General features: G+C 35.4%; 1 protein-coding gene across 3 annotated transcripts in view; it reads left to right on the top strand.

Moving 5' to 3' along the window:
* Nucleotides 1-20,537, top strand: part of LOC145686318 (afadin-like) — a 187,518-nt gene extending 166,981 nt beyond the window's left edge. For all 3 annotated transcript variants that reach the window (XM_081759519.1, XM_081759518.1, XM_081759520.1), the window contains one exon: nt 20,384-20,537. In XM_081759519.1, the coding sequence (XP_081615645.1) occupies nt 20,384-20,521 (138 nt within the window). In that variant the 3' untranslated portion in view covers nt 20,522-20,537. The remainder of the gene's footprint in view (nt 1-20,383) is intronic.
* The last annotated feature ends 998 nt before the right edge of the window (nt 20,538-21,535 follow it).

Below are 21,535 nucleotides of genomic sequence, written 5' to 3'. Positions count from 1 at the left end.
CAAGAACAATATACATTTCCGGGTGCTATCGAAGCACTTGACTATATACACATGGCGCTAAAGAAACCTAGTACTTTGGAGACGAATACGCAAATAGGAAGAGCTCCTTCGTGGCTAAGCGGTTAGCGTACATGCTTTTGGCATGAGACACCAGTGTTCGATTCCCGGCGGGAGCTCAAGTGGTTCGGATTCCACGTTGATCAGTGGGTCCCGCCTCATATAGCCTCGCTGCTGAAAAGGACGCTGAACTCAAAATCAACTCAACGTTGATAGACACGGTATGTACTCCCATGCGCAAAAAAAAAAAAAAAAAAAAAAAAAAAAAAAAAAAAAATGCGCGTATACTGTAACTCACGATTTTTCGCATTTATTCCTTTTTCCTTACGTTTATGGGTATTGAGTTATTAGTATGTGGAGATAATAGAGAGCAATCCATCTAAGGAGATATTTCCAAGAAATATAATAAAATAATAAAAATATAAACAAAAAACAAAATTATGCTCGGTTTTGTGTATACTGGCAACGATGATTTCTAGGGATTTTTTCAGTACCACAGCACGATTGCGGAGGGAATTCAGTAGGGGAGTCGAGAAGTTGGATCAAAGAGCTGGATAGTGGACTAAAATGTTGCATTTATTGGTTAAAACCTAGTGTGTAGATTGCCTGCCAAATATAAATTAGCTTCTGTAGCTAAGATGTCGTACGAAAATATAGAATTAAACAGAAAAACTCTTATGTTAAGGTTCGAAGCGATACGCACCATGATTATGAAGATTATTTCTTAAGAAATAAGAACAAACACAACGTAGCCTCTGTGGTTAGGTGGATAGAGTGGCGGACTCGTAAATATTTTATTATTTTGACACCACATCGAATCCCATCCTATCCCATCCCATTTTTTTTAACAAAACATTATCGGAAGTGTATAACTTTGATGTTAATAAGATACGAAACAGTATAATAAGAAAATAACTTATTGATAGTATCCTTTAATCGACGTATTTATTCAGTATTAGAATACGTGTACTATTGGAAACAGTTATTGTTTTCAGTTTATGGTCTTGTATGTTATCTGCCCGTTCTTGAACAGCAGACAACTCACTTCGGATTTGTGTGTCAAGAACAGGAAAAATAACATACGCGACCTTGACAGTCTTACCAAGTTTACCCCTTGTTATATCGACATGAGGTTACATCGAATGATGCTTGTTGTCGTGAAAAAAGGGAAGAGAGGAAAAAGCTGATGTCAAATTATCGCTTGTCTGTGTGTGTGTGTGCTTGTGTTTTTTTTTCTTTTTTTAGAGTATTGACTTTCTCCCTCTCTCTCTTTTTTTCATATCCACAATTGCAAGAAATTATGACCGACCTTTGTGGGTTTATTGGGAATAGGACGATTTATTTTGGATTGCTAACAGACGACATTTTTTTTAACCTTTTACTTTAAACTTTGGCTTTGTGGCTCTTAGCACCCACGAAAGGTCATTATAAACTATATAAGCAGTTCCCGTTTTCACCGGCCGCTGAAAAGATACTCGGGAAGAGAAAAGTGCTTGCCGTGAAGATAATGAAAAAAAAACAAAACAAATTAAAACAAATAATTTATAAATCTTTATAATACACTGTAAAGTTACGAGCGATTACGGCTAAGAATTTAACGTGAGATTAAAATTACGAGTATTATGTATTATGATTAAACAAATAATATACAATAAGTAAACTACAAGCAAATTATATATTTAACAACCTGAGTGCTTAAAAACAATTACTTTATTTTTAATTTTTATTTTTTAAAATTATTTACTTTGATTAGATGGCCTTTTTGATTTATAGGAATGATTTTTTTTTAAATTTTATTTATAATTTGCGCTAGCGGCAACGAATGAGAGTAGGGGATAATTTATATAACACTTGCGTTTTATTATGCACTGCACAAGGAGGGTGGGGATTAAGTCAGCCGCAGTTTTTTTCTTTTGGGCTCTTTTTACAGAAATTTGGTTTTCTGTAAAAGTCAAAAACTAATTTGAGTGTTATGCTTATATTTACTAAATTCTAACGACGACAAAAACACGATTTCAAAATGCAATCATAAGTCGATGTAAGGAATGTTTTCGTTGAACGAAGCTAAATTATACAGATCTATGTATGCGGAACACGAATATTTCCAAAAGATAGCATGAATATGAACGATAATCATACCATATTTCTACATTATATAGTAGCGTGAAAAACTGATATTAAAATGATATAACAAACAGGCATAAGCTTTTTTTCTAGCACGGCAACACATTAAACTTAACTCATTAAATTTTGGGAATTACAAATTATCACCTTACGTGTCGTTGTATTCCTATTCGTTTTCACGTTCGAGCGACGAAAGAAGAAATTGTAGTAATAGTGATAAAAATCGAATTCGAGATTTCAATGAATTCAAGTTTCACGCCCCCACGTATCGAAAAAGTAATTTTGATGTCTGCTGTCGGTTCGTCACGCTTTTGCATGTATTCAAATAGAGGCCATACTGTTCGACGTATCTGGACCGAATTCTAGACATGAAGTTTTTATAACACTTTAAAAAACTAACTCACTCTATGGCCTATGGAACCCGGAGGTTCAATGCCGCGTTCACAAAAGCTCTCCACTGACTTCTATTCTTAGCTAACTGCATCCAGTTTCTACTTTGTATTCCTATCTTTGCGAGATCCATCTTAATATTGTCCTCCCATCTGCGCCTAGGTCTTCCTAATGCTCGTTTTCCGATTGGTCTTCCAGTCAAGACTTTGAAAGCGTTTCTACTTTCTTCCATTCTAGCTACATGACCCGCCCACCTAAGCCTCCTAGACTTCACGACCCTAACAATGTTGGGTAGACCATATAAATTGTGTAGTTCCTCGTTATGAAGTTTCCGCTATTCCCCATTCCCATTCCTCTTGGGTCCGAATATTCGTCTCAGGATCTTGTTCTCAAATACTTTCAGTCTATGTTCTTCTCTCAGAGTAAGTGACCATGTTTCGCAGCCATACAGAACAACAGGCATAATTATCGTTTTGTATATTTTAAGCTTCAAATTCCTCGACATAATTCGCGACAACAAGAGATTTTGAACCGAATAGTAACACGAATTCCCTGCTTTGAGTCGACATTTAATTTCTTCGTGAATACGATTTTCCTCTTTTAATATTGATCCTAGATATTTGAAACTATCCACTTTACCAAAAGTATTATTTAATATTTTAACGCATCCATAATTTGCTGTATTTCGGTCCCGACGCATTTCCATGTATTTAGTTTTCTCTGCATTTACTTCTAAACCCATGTCCCTGCAAGAGTTTAATAAGATCTCTGCATTTCTTTCTATTGTTCTCCTATCATCCCCTATTAAATTTACATAATCAGCATATGCCATAACCTGGTGAATACCGTTCAACTCTAGGCCCTGGTTGCTATCTTTGATTTTCCTTATAGCGTATTCCAGAACGAAGTTAAATAATAATGGCGACAACGCATCTCCTTGTTTCAGGCCATTTTCGACGTGAAAGCTCGTGGACAAAAATTTTCCTACCCGGACTTTACTTTGGGATTCATTTAAACATATCTTAATTAATCTAATTAGCCTTCTCGGTATTCCAAGTTCTGTAAGAACGTTGTATAATGTTTCTCTCCTAACCGAGTCGTACGCCTTTCTAAAATCAATAAATAATTGATGTACCGGGGTATTGTATTTCCACTTTTTTCCGAGTATTTGGCGAATGGTAAATATTTGGTCGATAGTTGATCGATTTCGTCTAAATCCGCACTGATAATCTCCAATAATTTCATCTGCGTATGGGGTCAGTCTTGCTAACAGAATATTTGAAAGGATTTTATAGGATGTTGACAGAAGAGAAGTGCCTCGATAATTATTACAGTCAGTATTGTCGCCTTTCTTGTAAATTGGAACAATGATTGATTCTTTCCACTCTTGTGGCAATTCTTCCTTGTTCCATATAAGGAGAATGAGTTTGTGTATCTTGTTCCACAATTTTTCGCCTCCAGCTAAAATTAACTCCGCCGGAATTTCATCTACACCCGGAGATTTGTGTTTATAACACTTTATCGTTTCGAATTCTATATCCTCCGACACCTAAAAATAAGGGTAGTTTACTGAAGGATGAAAATTTAAAATCACTAAATTGTCTCAAAAACGGCTGTAAAGATTTTGCTTGTATTTTTACAAATATAGTATGAATCATTGCTCTGAAAAAATACGTAAGGTGTAATTTACTGTATGGGATGCATTTTTTTGAACAATTTTCTCAATCACATTTTATAAATAAATGTATCATTAATAACCTGACAATATGACACAACTCGTTCGTCCTGTAAACATTCAGAAGAGGTAGTTTAGCCTACTCTTCGACGATTTTCCCATTAACGCCTGACCCAATTTTGTTCATATTTCATAAATAAATGTTACATAAATAACCTAACGATATGGTATAATTCCATCATCCTAAAAAGCTAGAAGTGGTATATTACTTTTCGGAGCAAGTTTTACCCTACGATTTTGTCGAGAACGACTCAGGCAATTTTGTTCGTATTTCATAAATAGCATAACTCCTTTGTCCTGAAAAGATATACAAGGGATATTTTGTTCTTGGGGATGACTTTTTTTTAACGATTTTCTCAGAAAGTACTCAGACGCTTTTGCTCATAGTTCACATACAATTATCTCCTTAATAATTCTAATGTATGGCATAAGTTATTTCTAACAGAAATATGACGAATGGGTACTTTACTTTTGGACGTAAGTTGCTTCGAACAAAGTTTTCTAAAACACATTATTTTATTCGCATTTCCCAAATAAATGTTTCAGTAATAGCTGCAGCCTAACACGAGTCAGTTTAAGAAATTCGAGCGAGAAAATTCAGTGCGTTTCATCCGTACCCATTCTTAAATATATTTTTAAATGTTACACCCAATCACAATTTTCCTAAGAAAATCGAAACTTCTTTTTAAATGTGCCTTGTTGTGGCCAAATGGTTCAAGTGCATTGGTTCTGGATTTGATTCCCGGTGAGAGCTAGTGTATTTTTATCCAACGTTAAGGAATAGGTGCAAAGAGAAAAGTGTTCAAACAAGTCTAACCAAGTTAATGAATAATACAATATTACGAAATTATAGAAGAAACGTTGTTAATATTAGATATTTGCGTGTAAAATGTCCAACCCATGACTGTCAACTCCAAAGGTAAGAAAGTGAAACATCTAATACCAGGTTAATCAGTGGTCTCTAGTTAAAGCTATCCTACTAGGAAGTGATTGAGATACCAAAAAATATTGTAATCGCTGGGAGACATGTTAGGATAATACATTGGGTGAGAGTTTAATACTGGAACTCATGAATAGTCTCTGCACCTTCGTTGAGTATTGAAGTGCGTAGGTCTATATAGGTTTGCATTGAAATGAGCATTAATAGACAACATCTGTTGAACATTACGGGGGGCTTGCGGACATGTTTCCAGTGCATTTCACGGGGTTCGATATTGTAAGGATCCTAGCTAACTCCTGAGCCTTCCTCACTGTACGCTATAAGTTAATTTCGTGCTTAATTAAAACTATGTGTTTAAATTTAACACTGTTAACCGTTAATACCTGTGCACTACGGGCAACAATCCGCCAGTAATTCTTTATTTTTGCCCTTTGTTTTAGCGCCATAAATGTCTTTGTTCATAAATTTCTTTGTCTATGGTTTTGCATATATGTAGCGTGGACGTTAAATTTTGACTTCTACACCATATGCATCTAATTACAAACACACCTATAGAACGAACACAACAAACTTGGAATATATAGTTTATGTATGGAAAATCATACACGAAGCGCTGCACGGGAGAGCAGTGTGCATACATATGGCAGTCAACTTCCTAAGAAATTTATAATAATAATAATAATAATAATAATAATAATAATAATAATAATAATAATAATAAAAACAGAAAACGAAACAGTTATTTACATAATGTATTTATTTAAGCATGGAAGTGCAATAGACTTAAGTTATTTCTCTCTCTCTCTCTCTCTTTGAAGGCAACAACCTTTAGGGTGCCAAGACGTAGAAAAGGACTTGTGGCACTCATGACTATAGAGTGGTGTGTGTTTGGCACATCGGGTTCCTTCGTTGTTAGCCCCAGCTTTCTAGACCGGATGCAGTTATTCCCGGTAGAAAATACAAGAAAATATACCTTTCTATTACTATTAAAGTAAATAATTACACTCATTCCCTCAACGTGATACTTGTTTGTTTAACTGTATACAGACAGCTGATCCATGGGAGAATCGTTGATAATAATAAATAAAATAAACTCGACAAATATTCTTGTAATTTGCTGAACACGCCAGTGTGCCTATTATCTGGTTGTGGCACACTGGAATGTAGGGTATGGCTTTCTAATTTTTCCCCAACTATTTTAACTGCTTCAATTGAAATTAATCTATAATAATAAGAGTGAATTTAGTCTTCTTACCCTTCGATTTAGAAATAAGGTCCGCTAAATTGTATATTTAAAAAATAATAATACTCAGAATTTTATAGAGTAGTTTGTTTTATTCGAAATGACATACTTCCTGCAACTGTTTGGGTTGGAATTATTTGAGATCAAATCTTTAAGTTTTACGACCCACGGTTATACCGACTAGGCTAAATGACACTGTGATGATGAGAAATGAATGAAATGGTGGAATGAAGAAAGTGGGAGAAAACGGGAGAACCCCGAGAAAACCCATGCACATGGTGTTTGTCCACCACAAAATTCACTTGGTGCGAGCTGGGGTCGAACCAAGGACCCCATGCACCAAAGGTGAACGCTTTATCACTGAGCTACCGCGGCCCCTCTGAAATTATTTATAGGAGAGAGTGACTACTTTTTGAAAACTTGATATCGAACACATTTGTTTAAAAATACCAGCTTTTTGTGAAATATTGCTTAATATTCAGGAAAACTTAAGTCAATAAAATAATAATAATAATAATAATAATCTTAACTCATGTAAGTGTAGAAGGACTTAATCCCTGTTGCTTTCAATATACGAAGAAAGTGTCCAACTGTCAAATGATATGCTACATAAAATGCCCTATGCAACATAATGTAATATAGAGTCATCATTTCAGGTTGTCTAAAGAACACTTTCGTTTTAGCAAGAAAGGAAGAAAATAGAAAATACTCAGTTTTAACCTAGTAGAAAGTTTGCAGATTTAAGAGAAAATGTACAGAGTTGTTGGATGTTAAATGTAGTTCGGATTAATGGAGTAAGACACCGTAGTTCATTGTGTGAATTATACTGGGAGTGACCAAGCCATTGCCTATGGAAATATCGAAAGAGATACGTTAATGGTGTTAGTTGCCAACTGTTGTAGAAATGAAAAATTTAAGGAAATCTCTAAAACTCTGAAATCACAGATACAAATTGACTAACTGCTAAGTAAAACTGCTAAATCTGACTAAAGCAAAAAAAAAAAAAAAAAAAAAAAAAAAAGTTAATGACCTGTGTTAGTTTCAGACATCATTCTCATATCAAAACTACGATAGAAGTAAATTATGAATACAGGTGAATTTGCAGTTCTGGAATACCAACAAATGATTTTGCTAGATGTAAATTTTGGGAAAACTTTTTTATAAGGTTTTAGATTTATTTATTGGTTTGTTTGTTTATTAGCTTCTCCATGCCGTAAACGTCGCCAACACCTAGTGGCCCACTTGCTGGTAAATGGCGATCGTCAATATAGCGACGCGTCGAAGGATTGCCGCTAGTGTGCCACTAGTGGCAGGGATTCGTCGAGTCGAAGCAGATATCTAGAATCGGGGATATTGAAGTTACCACCACGTAACAGCGAGGACTTCATTTTGATCCCCGCTCCTTTGATTTGTCACGGAGAATCGCAAAGGGACCAACACGAACTATCGCCAGTCATGTGCATGCGGTTATTATTATATATTACTTTTCCCTGACGAATTGTTATTATAAGGACAATACTTGAGCTCCGGGGGTCAAGAGTAACTCCTGCCTTTACATCATGAAGTGAAAAATCTTGAGATGGGTGCGTATAATTTTATGAATTTAGTTGGCAACTGTCGCCGATCACTACCAAGTGAATATGGGAGAACTATGAAAAAAGTAAATAGACGCTTACCATTTTGTTATAAAATTACATGACGAGTGCATTTGATCTGATTCCAAACAGTTATCGTCAAATATGCACGGTTAATGGAGCACTCTGATTAGAAATATTAAAAATACTTCAACGATTTATCACTCTACAAGCTGTCTTCATAATCGCCTCCGTGGCGAATTCGGAAGAACACGCAACTAATAACCCTAAGGTTGGTGGTTCACGCCCAGCTCAGGGCACTTTATTTTTACTTTTTTTAAAAATGTTTGTAGACTCACCTTAATGCAAAGGCGATTTAACGTATTTTAGGGGAACAATTTTGTGGTTCGTTGGCGTTCCGTCGCTTCTCTGCCGGTGGTGGTATAATTTTCAAAGCGGAAGTGGGACCAATTTTTGGCTGCGGGACCACCAATTTTTGGGGACATGTCGCTAGTTGCCTATCGGTAGTCCACCGACGCTTACGGCATGGGGTTGTCCCCTCACAAGTGAGGCAGATTGTAATCGACCAAGAGTGTTTGGAAAAAATGGGAAACATCTTCCGACTTCGACTTCTGAATAATTCGTTTAGGATCAAGTCGAATCAAGGCTGCGTCACGGGAAGGTAGAACAAGTGAGGCAATCTTTCCAAGCACTACGCTGAAGAGCCTCTGTCTCATTCAAGACTTAGAGTCTTCAGGAAAAGTAACAAGTTTATTACTTGTAATTTATTCTTTGAGTTAAAGTATTTTGCAATAAACCATCGTTTTGTAAGATATTTTTACGATTGTATACTATTAATTTCAAAAATTGTACACATAATATAATTTCCCATCATGGATTTGAAAAAATCAAAATTCGAACAAAGAAAGATCTTCGATCCACATGTCTCTTTCATTATTGACCCTTAATTTATTTTAGCCCTAGGCAAAGCGAATCGACGGGATGGCTTTAAGTGAAAACATTCATTTAGATGGTTAAGTAATCTGGAAATTCCTGCTGTTATTTCACGAAACACAACAAATCTTGAGAAACAAAAACAATTTTGCTTACCAGGGGAAGGGAGTAAATCATCTGCTTACGTTTGCTTAACTAGGAAGAAGGCAAGGGCGCCGATCCTAGGGGGCCGGGCCCCCCAAAGCTCATGTAGGCCCCCTTTGTATTTATGAATATACAATATTTGGCATAATTTGAATGCAATTTGCCTTAAAATCCTAATATATATCGTCTGCATTTGAATGCCCTCCCCCAAAAAAATTACAGAGAAATCGGCGCGCTTGGAAGAAGGTCTAGTGAAAGGAATAAAAATATGATAACGTAATGCTTGAACAACTCTATCTAATGGAGAAAAGTAAATTAGTATTCAACACTTCTTTCAATTTTAAGCATTTCAAAGATTCTCGTAATTTAGTAGCGTCCCGGATTTGCATTTTTGAAGTACGGGTACTCTATCTATACCTTAACGTTTCAGACCACGCACTTAAGCCGCTTTGCCACAAGAGGCACATAGGAGTTTTTCTTTCGATTTCCTTAGGAATATTGAGAATGGTATGACTTTTAAAACTATGTTTAAAAAAAGAATACATATCGACACAATAAGATGATAATCTAATACCTAGGAAATATATTGAATTGTTTTTAATTTGTTTTCACGCTACCAAAACAGTATTTTTTTTTTTTTTTTTTATTTCAGCCTTTTAATATAAGCATTTCACACTATTGTCTGTTCTAGGACAATACAATTCTAGTTCATGTGTATGCTAGCTTTGGTAATACAGTAGAATTTCGCTTATCCGACATAAACAGGCAGGCAGAACGCTGGATAATATGGATTTGTTAAGAAAAGACCTATTAAAAGTAAAACTTATAATATAATTTTACATATTACACATCTAATAATAATGTTTTATAACAAATAACTGCACTGCACTGAATCAGGGACGTATCCAGCGTGAGGGCCTGAGGGCTGTCCCCCTCTGAAACTCAAGCACTTTTTAATAAACATGCTTTTACCCTTTTGAGATTCTTTTATATCAGTTTACTAATAGTCAGTGTCCAAACTTTGGGCAATGTGCTGTTGTCTTGTTATAATTCTAAGAACATACCATAATGCCATTATACCATTTGGAATTAAAAAACAGGAATTAAATAGGATTAACATTTTGTTTCCGTTCTGTTTTTAACTTTAATATATTAGAACGATACACTCAATGTCTTCTTGCTATTTTTGTTATGTGATATACGTAGCAGACAGTTTTCTTTAGTTACATTTCTCTCGAAAATATGTTTCATTTTGTTTGTGCTATAATGCAGTTTCCAAAGTAAACCGGTTTATAAATGAAAAGTAGGAAAAAGTTTAAGAGAAATACAGAACTGTTGCATTATTATTATTATTATTATTATTATTATTGATATTGATATTGATATTTTTAAAACATTAGAATTACGTGCTTACGAGGATTCTTGTTGGCCCCCCTCCGAATAGAAAACCTGGATACGTGTCTGCACTGAATGATAGATGTATGAGTCAACGTGTAGACGGGCGCGCTAGGCGATATACTCCAAAGCATGAAAAATAGATTAAGACCACAACTTGCAGTTCTTCTTGCCGATTGGTGCTTTCTGCAATGATATATCGGATCATACGGTATGTGTAACAAAGGATGGTCGGATAAGCGAGACCATGGTGTATTGGTGTTTCACGCACCTAAACCTGTAAAATGTTTGTATAAACGATTATCTTTCACTCCCTAGCTAAATTTGTGGGTATGATCACACACCTTGCCTCATAAAGTATAGTCTTATAAAGAAAAAAATATTTTTTTAGCTAAAAGCTAAAGGGAAGTCAAGTTCAGTAATTTACTTTAGTTTTTTAAATAATGGCAAACTAGTCCATTTCATCACGATAAATCACGTTTGATACTAAGATGTCTTTTTCTGTCCGTATATATCCTTTACATTTTGTTGGAGACAAAATTATTATTTTCCCAAGAAAACAGGGTGAGAGAAGCTATACAACAACATGAACTGAAAACAATAGCTATTACCAATAATACTGTAATCCTGGATATCAATAAGTTGTCCTTAGTATAATAGTATATTGCTTCGGTTCTTATTAACATGAAAATTATAATGTTTTGTAAAAAAAAAAAAAAAAAAAAAAGAAAGAAAGAGAATGGAATAGGATGGGATTCGATGTGGTGTCAAAGTAATAAAATAACTACGAGTCCGCCACTCTATCCACCTACCACAGAGGCTACGTTGTGTTTGTTCTTTTTTCTTAAGAAATAATCTTCATAACCATGGTGCGTGTCGCTTCGAACCTTAACATAAGAGTTTTTCTGTTTAATTCTTTATTTTCGTACGATATCTTAGTTACAGAAGCTAATTTATATTTGGCAGGCAATCTACACACTAGGTTTTAACCAATAAATGCAACATTTTAGTCCACTATCCAGCTCTTTGATCCAACTTCTCGACTCCCCTACTGAATTCCCTCTGCAATCGTGCTGTGCTACTGAAAAAATCCCTAGAAATCATCGTTGCCAGTATACACAAAACCGAGCATAATTTTGTTTTTTGCTTATATTTTTATTATTTTATTATATTTTTTGGAAATATCTCCTTAGATGGATTGCTCTCTATTATCTCCACATACTAATAACTCAATTTTACCCATAAACGTAAGGAAAAAGGAATAAATGCGGAAAATCGTGAGTTACAGTATACGCGCAATTTTTTTTTGCGCATGGGAGTACATAATAATGTATTTTTTTTTAATGCCAAGGCGAAAGGGGACAAGTATGGTGTGGAAAACGCAATCGGATGGACGTGCTTTATGATGTGACTGGCTGGACTTTGTTTTAAAAGGAAATAAAGGGGCGGGTGTGTCTAATTTCGTTGTTAAAGCCAAACAATCTACAGATTCCTGGAACAAAACGTGATATGCGCTTGTCGTGTTAATCTTGATGTTATTGGATTCGAACTTTCTTGTTTCCCGGTTTATTATTATTATTATTATTCTCACTCGAATATTAAAGATTCTCTTTTGGATTTGTCTGTCGTAGATGAATTTGATATTTCGTTGCATTTCACTGTACGTGCCTTCAAAGCTTCGGCTTTCCTTCGTTTACTTTCTGGTAACTGTGACTTCGAAAGTACCACTGGAAACTCTTTTATAATATCCACAAAAGCACTTTGATTATAACTGCGTCTAGGATACTGCGTCATTGGTTACCCACAACGAAATGACCGCCCAACAGATCGTAGAAATGAGTTACCACTTCTTTTATTGATACGACTCCGTGCTACGTGCAGAGGAAGTGCGAGTAAACGTTCATAAATCTGGAGCAGACTAGATCTGAGTAGTGGCTTGTTTTATTGATATGAAATTGAGGGAGGAGATTACTCCAGGTGTAGTTACTCCGATTCTCGAGCAGGACTTCTCAGGAATAGTTACTTATTTTTATTGATATCACCCATCGGCTGTTGTTGAACAGTTGAAACTTGAAGGCAAGGTATCGTTAGACAACTTAATGATGAATTCTGTTCATTAAAAGACTGTATTGATATCTTAATGGCGGAAAAGGACATGAGTGTGGGCAGTAAATGGCAAATGCTATTTCAGAAAAGCTCTGAGTTACCAAATTTAAGGTCGTCTAAGCATCCCACCATCATTTCATTTGTGAAAGGAGTTTTCTTCAACTGGAAGAAGGTCAGTTGCTTATCTTGTTGCTTCAGGAAGTTGCCATATAAATTTGAAATGGACTGACACAAGTAATAGGTGTTCTACTCAGTTGATGAGAGCTGAACTTACAATAGGAATCAACTATTCGACTTCAAGCTGCAGTGAGTTTTTCGACAGTCTAAAGAAAAATCCAAACTTGAAAAAGATTATAAGTGCTGTGATATCGTCTCGAGACGTATAGACAGATAGACATAGCTGTTCTATAAGACTTGCAATACTTATGCATAAAATAGTTTGGAAATCTGGGATACAAGAGGGAATTTAAATATTTTCTCTGATAACGAAGTAATATTATTACAATCTTTAAAAGAATAACTCTCAGAGCAAGATGGTTTAAATGCACATTTTAACAAGAAGTAATGTCACATGTATATTAAATGGAGGAGTTCGGTTTCTGTGGCATTATCGTCAAAACTGGAAGTGTTATTAAATTTATATCATTTCCACTTTTAGTAGATATATTAGAATGGAGATTGAATGTATTCCTAGGACGTAAATTTGTATTATTTCTAATTTTAGTAGACATATTAGAATGGAGATAGAATGTATTCTTGGGACGCGTAATTGATTGTAGAAAACCGCTTCTCTTTCTTACCGTTTTTACATTTAGCGATCACCGTGAAAACTGAAAGTGGTTGATTTCTTCCACTTCCTGTTTTAATAGCCAGATTACCCTGTAGAGTGGAGATTTCAATCTATAACAGTAAACTTCAAAATGGAAAACTGTTGAACCGATTTGACTAGGTAGTTAAGAGAGATTATACTACAACGCTAAACCATTTCCATAAAACCGCTTCTTGCTATCTTCTAGCGTTTCATCCTATATAAATCAATATTGATGCCGGAAGTAGTAGCGGATTTCTGCCACCTTCAGTTTTAACCCTTAAGAGATCCGGGGTTTTTTGGCTATTTTTTAGACTTTCAGTCAAGCAGCTACTGCATCGTCACAATTTATCCTAGGATCATGGTTCATATCTCATTCTCTTCAGAATGGAGCTGGCTTTCAAATAATACCACTTGCATGCTCATACCATATACCAGGAGCGGGAAAAATGATGTCAAAGTGAAAATTTCGGAGGGAAATTTTTTTCTCGCACTTTGGGCCCCCCTGGAGCGACCCTGTGTGAACGTAGCCACCTAAAAAAAATCTGATAAATAGTATTTGGTATACTGAATGTGTGTGCCAAATTTCAAGTTTCTATCTTGAATACCAAGGGCGGGAGAAATTTTTATCAGGAATTCCCACCATGCCCCAAATTACCGTAAAACACCATGATCTCAGGTAAAAAATTTCCTGAGACATCCCTAATTACACTAGGGTCACGTTTCGCCCATCATTCTCTTCAGAATAGAACTGCCTTTCAGGCGGTATGACTCACGTGTCTCCATCATGTATCTAAGGCGGGAAAATGAGGAAAAACGGTATTTTTTGGGTCTAAATATCCTTTTTTCAACTTTTAGCCCCCCTGGACCACTCTTGTTTTAACGCAGAGATCTGAAAAAAAAATCTGGTAAATACTACTCGGTGGGCTGAATGTTTATGCACAATTCCAATTTTCCAGGTGCAAAAGTAAGCCCGCCAAAAAAAATATACCGACAATGTCCCATATTCCCGTATTCAGAGGGAAATTTTTAAACATTCCCTGAGACATCCCTAATTACCCTAGGGTCATGTTTCGCCCATCATTCTCTTCAGAATAGAACTCTCTTTCAGGCGGTATCATCCACTTGTCCTCATTATGTATCTAAGGCGGGAAAGTCACGTGAAAGGGATTTTTGGTAAAAATTTCCCTTTTTGAACGTTTAGCCCCTCTGTACCCCCCTGTTTTAACGCAGAAATCTGAAAAAAAATCTGGTAAATACTACTCGGTGGACTGAATGTTTCTGCACAATTTCAATCTTCTAGGTGCAAAACTAAGCCAGCACAAAAATAGTACCGAAAATGTCCAAAATTCCTCTATACAGAAGTATATTTTGATAAAAATTCCCTGACACTTCCCTAGTTACCCTAGGGCCATGTGTCGCACATCATTCTCTTCAGAATAGAACTGCCTTTCAGGCGGTACCATTCACTTGTCTCCATTGTGTATCTAAGGCGGAAAAATGAGGAAAAACGGGATTTTTGGGTAAAAATATCCCTTTTTTCAACTTTTTGACCCTCTGGATCCCCCCTATTTTAACGCAAAAATCTGAAGAAAAAATCTGGTAAATACTACTCGGTGGACTGCTCGTTTGTGCAAAATTTCAATTTTCTACGTGCAAAAATAAGCCCGCCAAAATACTTTACATAACCCCCCCCCCAAAAAAAAAGTATTTCACGAAAATATAAATTTTAGACTTATGACGTCATCACCTCCTATGTCTCGACACAGAAAGGTGTGAAACCATCAGTAATGTCTTCTGCAATGCCTCTGGACTTGAAAAACAAAAAAAATCCGGACGAAAAAGCTCAAATAGGAAAGTTATAACGCAATGTACCATGAAACACCCCGTATGGTACAAATTGTACCTAGAGATCCCCAAAGGGTTAATAAAGCATTAAGGATGAAAATTCAATGTATTCTTTATCGCTTCTCCACCTATTATCATTTCTACTCGACAGCCATCAATGTTTAAACAACAAATGGTTCATATTCCCTACTTCTGGTTTTAAGGGAGACATTAGAGAGGAAACATATTTCTAGTACGCTTAATCGATTGCAGAAAATAGCTTCTCGCTATTTGTTACTGTTTTTACTCTGTAACGATTAAAGTTGAAACCAGAAGTGGTTGATTTCTACTACTAGTGCTTTTAGTACAGAGATTTGAGTGAAAATGGTATATATTCTTTGTATTCTCATTTGATTACAGATTACCCCTTGATATTTTTGACTGTTTTACTTCTATGGTGATCAATGTTAAAACCAGAAGTAGTTGATTTGTGCTGGTCCCAGTTTTAATATAGAGATTAGAATGAAGATGGAATCTATTCTTTTGACGCTTAATTGATCAAAAAGAACCACTTTTGTTATTACCGTTCTCATTCTAACGATTAACGCTCAAACCGGAAATTGTTCATTTCTGTCACTTACGGTTTCAATAGAGAGATTAGAATGAAGATAGAATATGTTCGTGGGGTACTTAATTGATTGTAGGAAGCCGCCTCTCGCTGTATGGTTTCTACTCTGGTTATCAACGTTAAATCCAGAGGTTCATTCCCGTTCTGTCTAAAGGCCCTCCAACACATTTTGTAGAAAACATTTTCAATGATCTTATCTTTAGGCAGAACGGGAATTCCCGTTCTGCCTAATCTTTGGAGACGTAATTTTATGCGGGGAGGAATCTTTTAGGGAAATGCACACCGAAATACTTAACTCCTAGCGTGTTTTAATATATAATGTCCCTAATAAAAGGGCGAGGATAAAATCTGTGACCAAAATCCAACGAAAATTCTGACAAGATACAAGTGATAGAATCATAGGAGTATATATTGGATGTACGCACCCGGTATGATTATTTTTCCCTTCAATTGTCATATATAATGTTATCTGTAATTTTTCAATGTACTGAAATGTTTTTTTTTTTCTTTCTTTTTGAAATACGGGAAACTCAATAAAACGTAAAAATGTTATAATAAAAGGGCAGACTGGCTTTAATTAGTTCCACATAACACCCATATGAAAATATTGGGTGCTCCTATTTGTTATACATTTAAAATATGTTCAGCATGTTATTGCAAGACCATTCATTTTAATTATGAAAAGTAACTCAGATGTTGTTTGATTTGGAGAAAAAAAAAAAAAAAAAAAAAAAAAACCTTATGAGGTAGCATATAGCAGTCATTTATTTTGAGCGTTTTATAAACATTTATTTATTTTAGTTCTGAAATATTGATCAACTATTTTTAGCAAATATCAAAATGTGAAATATGTATCTACTATAACACTCTTACGTGTTTTATTGGTTTTCAGTATTTAAAAAGAAATCTTATTTCAATAAAGTGATGAATTACAGATAATATTTTAGGTGCATGACAGTTGAAGAAAAAGTAATCATCCTTTGTTTAGCTGCGGCTATGATTCTGTCCCTTGAATTTTGTCCGTTTCGTCAGAATTTTCCTTGGGTTTTGTCCTGCATTGCTGGTAATCTGTGTAGGAATTCTAACAGATTCTGTAAGAAGAATAAATATATGTTCAAATTTCATCATAAATTTTAGTTGTTACTCCACTTGTTCTTCTCGGAAAACTGGCTAGTGTACAGTTCTGTTATTAGCAATGTTATTCGCATCTGCTTTAGTAAACATGAGTGTGATTTTTATATAATACCTGCAAGGAAATGGGAAATTGATTGACTCTGTTGTAAGAAAATAGTTTGACATTATAACTGAAACAAACACAAAACAAACTTACTTCGGTCTAATATCAAGTAATTTCACAACAAAAGTTCATTCGAATTTCCAGTAATTTATTACTAGCATGCTAGGGTTCGCAGTATTTAAAAGGTACTTCAGTAAACATCCTCAAGATATATTTGGTCATACATTAAGCAAACAATGCAAGAGGATGCATAAGGCAGCCCTTAAGAAATAGTCATAGTCTTCTACATCATAACGCCTTTTTTCGGCATCACCTTATCAGTTGATTTGTCTTCTGTAAATAGCAGCAATACAAAATCTGAATATCACATATTGAATATACTTCTATGTTTTTGTAGAGTTTCCAAATCAAAATGTCATAATCCGAGTGGAAAGGGATTTATAAAATGGTTCAGTTTGCCACCTTTGAAGGTGATTGGCTACTGGGTTCACCAACATTCAGAACATAAAGCTTCTATGTTAATGTTGGAAGTAGGAAAGAAACCGAAGAAACCAAAGCGAGTTGAACAGAAAATCAAATCATTGAGAAGAAGGGTGGAATCACGTATAATAAAGTTGATGGCTTAAGTAGATGTGGGTTCATACTGTTTACATTTAAAACAGTGATGGTATCTTGTTTTAAATTGTGTTGTCTATATTGACGATATGTGGTATTTAGTATTGCTAGTATTTACATTGACAATATAAGTATGTATTACATGTTGCATCTAGTGTAGAATCATGTATAGAAGACAAATCAATTGATCAGGTGATGTCAAAAATGGAGTTGTGATGTAGAAGACAAAGGCTGTTTATTCAAGGACCGCCTTATGCATCTTCTTGTATTTTTTGTTTAATATATACCCAAACATGTCTTCAGGATGTGTACTATGGCACATTTTAAGTACCGCTGGAGATAAACTACTGAAAATCCGAATAATTTTGTGTTGTGAAGTGACTTGATATTAGACCGAAGTAAGTTTATTTTATGTTTGTTTCAGTTACAATGTCAAACAGCTTTCTTCTAGCTGAGTCAATCAATTTTCCATTTCCCTGCAAGTACAGTAGGACGTCGAAAATCCGAATTAATTGGGACCACATATAGTTCGGATTTTTGAAAATGACCCAGAAAGTGCCATTTAGGCTTAAATATACTGCACGGTATGCTCTTTTATCGATACAGTGGTTATACAGTACATACAGTAATTACAATACCATACGTAAGGCTAATTACATTTAATATTTCTGAAGAACCTGCTCGTACACTAAATTACACTGTTCTTGTAACTCACACTTAAAACCTAAATGTATAGGCCTAAGGGAAAATACAAATAAAAATATGTATGACAAACAATTACATATGAATGCGCTTTTGTAAAAACACTGACTTCACACAACACTGACGGGCAACCCTATTGTTTGTTTATCGCTAGCGCTAAGACAAAATGTGAAAACTTCTAGGGACCGCGTTCGGTTTTTTGACGTTTCGGATTGTCGACGTCCTACTGTATTAAAAAATACATTAATCTTTACTAAAGTAAATGTGAATAACGCTGCTAATAACAGAGTTGTACCTAGTTATTTTTCGAGAAGAAGAAATAGAATAGCCTCTAAAATTTAAGATGAAACTTGAAGTTTTAATGAATCTGTTAGAATTACTAGAGATGAATTACTCTGTTACTCCCTTTAGAAAAATTTCCTAGAGATGAACCCCCCTGTACACAATTCCCCATCTCGAAAGATTAGGCAGAACGGGAAGACACCAATCCAGAAGTGGCTGATTTCTGCCTCTTCCGTTATGAATAGAGGGTCAAGAGGAAAGATACCTATTCCTAGAACACTAAATCGGTTTCAGAAATAATTTTTTCACTCACTCTCACTGTATTTGCTCTAGGTAAATCAGTTTGAAACTAGAAGTTTTAATGTCTTTCTACCACTTCCGGTTTTACTAGAGGGTTAAGGATGAATACTACTAGTGTACTATTAGAACACTTAATCGATTTCAGAAAACTACATGCTTCTATCTGCTACTACTTTTGCTCTATAGTGATCAATGTTAAAACAGAAAATTGCTCATTTTTATCACTTCCTGTCCGAATATCGACTCCAAAAACGAATTCGGTTCCTAACTTTTTACAGTTTCACTCACTTTGGTGATGACTGATTACGTTGTTCTTGACGTTTCTGTCTTCCGGACTGACTAAAATTAACTCTATGGCCTATGGAACCCGGAGGTTCAATGCCGCGTTCATAAAAGCTTTCCACTGACATTTATACTTAACCAATTGGATCCAGTTCCTACTTTGTATTCCTATTTCTGCGATATCCATCTTAATATTGTCCTCTCATCCGCGCCAAAGTCTTTCAGTTAAGACTTTGAAAGCGTTTCCACTTGGTAAATATATAAGGAAGTTTTGGTAAACCAAACTCCTTATAAACATATATATTACAATAAACATGTAATAAATTAAGTTCAAAGTACGCAGTAGCATTCGGTCTATTATTTAACGTAATTATAAAATCTCTGTGATATGGAAAATACATATCAGTAGGGCAATCTTTCACTAGGTGAAATCAATTTTCGCCGCTAACCGCAATTTGACAGCTAAGTTCAGCTTCTCGAACTTCAACGCTATAATACAGGAATTTCCTTACTCTGACTAAAACAATAAACGTACAAATTTGGCGACAACACATTATGACGTTCTGCGGAAGCATTATCTGATATTCTATTTTCTTAAATTTATATTAATATTTAAATAAAGGGAAACGGTCAAACAATATATCTGTTTCGCAATGAGATAGTTACTTTAAAATACTTTATTCATAGAAATAAGCGTTTCATAAAACTGAGCAGTTCTAGTAAAATCTAGCAGCAAGTGCCATCTTGTGTGCTCATTGTAAAACGAATCCAATATGTTTTTATTCGTTACCTTTTTCAATACCAGAATAGACAACGAAATGAATCAGTGTCTTGTGTTATAGCTGAAACATAACTCTATTTTATAATGCAATATTTATAATATGTAACGTTTCATTGCTCAGTAGTTACGGGAATGAGCTAAAATATGTGCTGACTTCGGGCTGGTGTTCCACCTTCAAATTCCTTGCAGAATTCTTATATTTATATGTACCGTTTACACAATTAAAGTAAAGCAGCTACAGAGTGATTGTTTATTTTAGGTCAACGTGCTTGGGTCAGATAGCGGAGAAAGCAAAGAATATCACGGAGGTGCTAATAGAGAGTACATATTGGATGAAGATGAGTGTCCTTTGGCAATCCTAATGAATCATCCATCTTCTAAAGGTAAGACGACATAATTTACGCATGAAGTAACATAATCACTATATTTCTTACCGATTCTAGCCTTAGTAGATCAAATATGTTATTTAAAATTCTTGAGTGACAAATTCACATTTGACAATATGTTGTTGGCAATTTTGTACCCATGAAAGCGGATAAACAGGACCAACCAAATTTAGAGAAGTATATATTCGAGTCATGATGCTACCATAGATTACGATAGTAGCAACAGTACTTTGTGCTGTTGGAGGGATGTTTTCGGAATCCATCCTGGACGTTCGTGGCGATCCAGAAATTATCCTGACCGTTTACGATTATCATAGCAAATCCATTTTCCATCAGAAACGACAGTACGATAGAGGAAATTGTCAGCGGTGGCAATCATGAGTCAAAGTTTATTTACCTCATCTTTTGCACAGATCCGCCAAACGATGGCCCGTTTGCAATTGCACGAAGTTCGTTCTTATTGTTCCTCAGGAGCTTATTAGAAAATGCTGTTCATCAGTCATCGTGGAGCTAGGTTTTAATTTTGTGTAACCGGCACAACATTTGAAAAGCCAATTGTGTATGATGTGTTAGCTCACTACTACTGAAGCAGATCCACCGTTGAGATTTCTCGCGGCTAGATATACAGGGCGTTGCGGTTTGAACTTAAGGGGAAAATCACTTAAGAGTGTGTGTTTTCTATGGCACAGGGGAAAATCATTTAAGATTGTGTGTTTTTTATAGCACACTTTTACATCACCCTAATCAATAATATAGTGTCTAATGTCTGTCAGGGCATCAGTCTGTTTTCTGAACATGTAGAGAATTTGTGATATAGTATGCGTCACGTCAGTCCACTCAATGGTTGCTTTAAAGAGAGTCCTTTTCTCACCAGACATAAATTAATTTTCAATCGGCATTTCACGGAGCTTTTACTATCATGTTACACGTTACAGATTAGTGGTTTGACCACGAGGAAATACACGCAAGGCAACATGAAAAAGATTTCGATGAGAGAAGCAGTGCAATTAGTGGTAGAGCAGGGA

The sequence above is a fragment of the Thermobia domestica genome, chromosome 5 (genome assembly GCF_964235325.1).
Source record: "Thermobia domestica chromosome 5, izTheDome1.hap1.1, whole genome shotgun sequence".
NCBI lineage: Eukaryota > Metazoa > Arthropoda > Insecta > Zygentoma > Lepismatidae > Thermobia > Thermobia domestica.
This window is presented reverse-complemented; position numbering and strand designations above follow the sequence as displayed.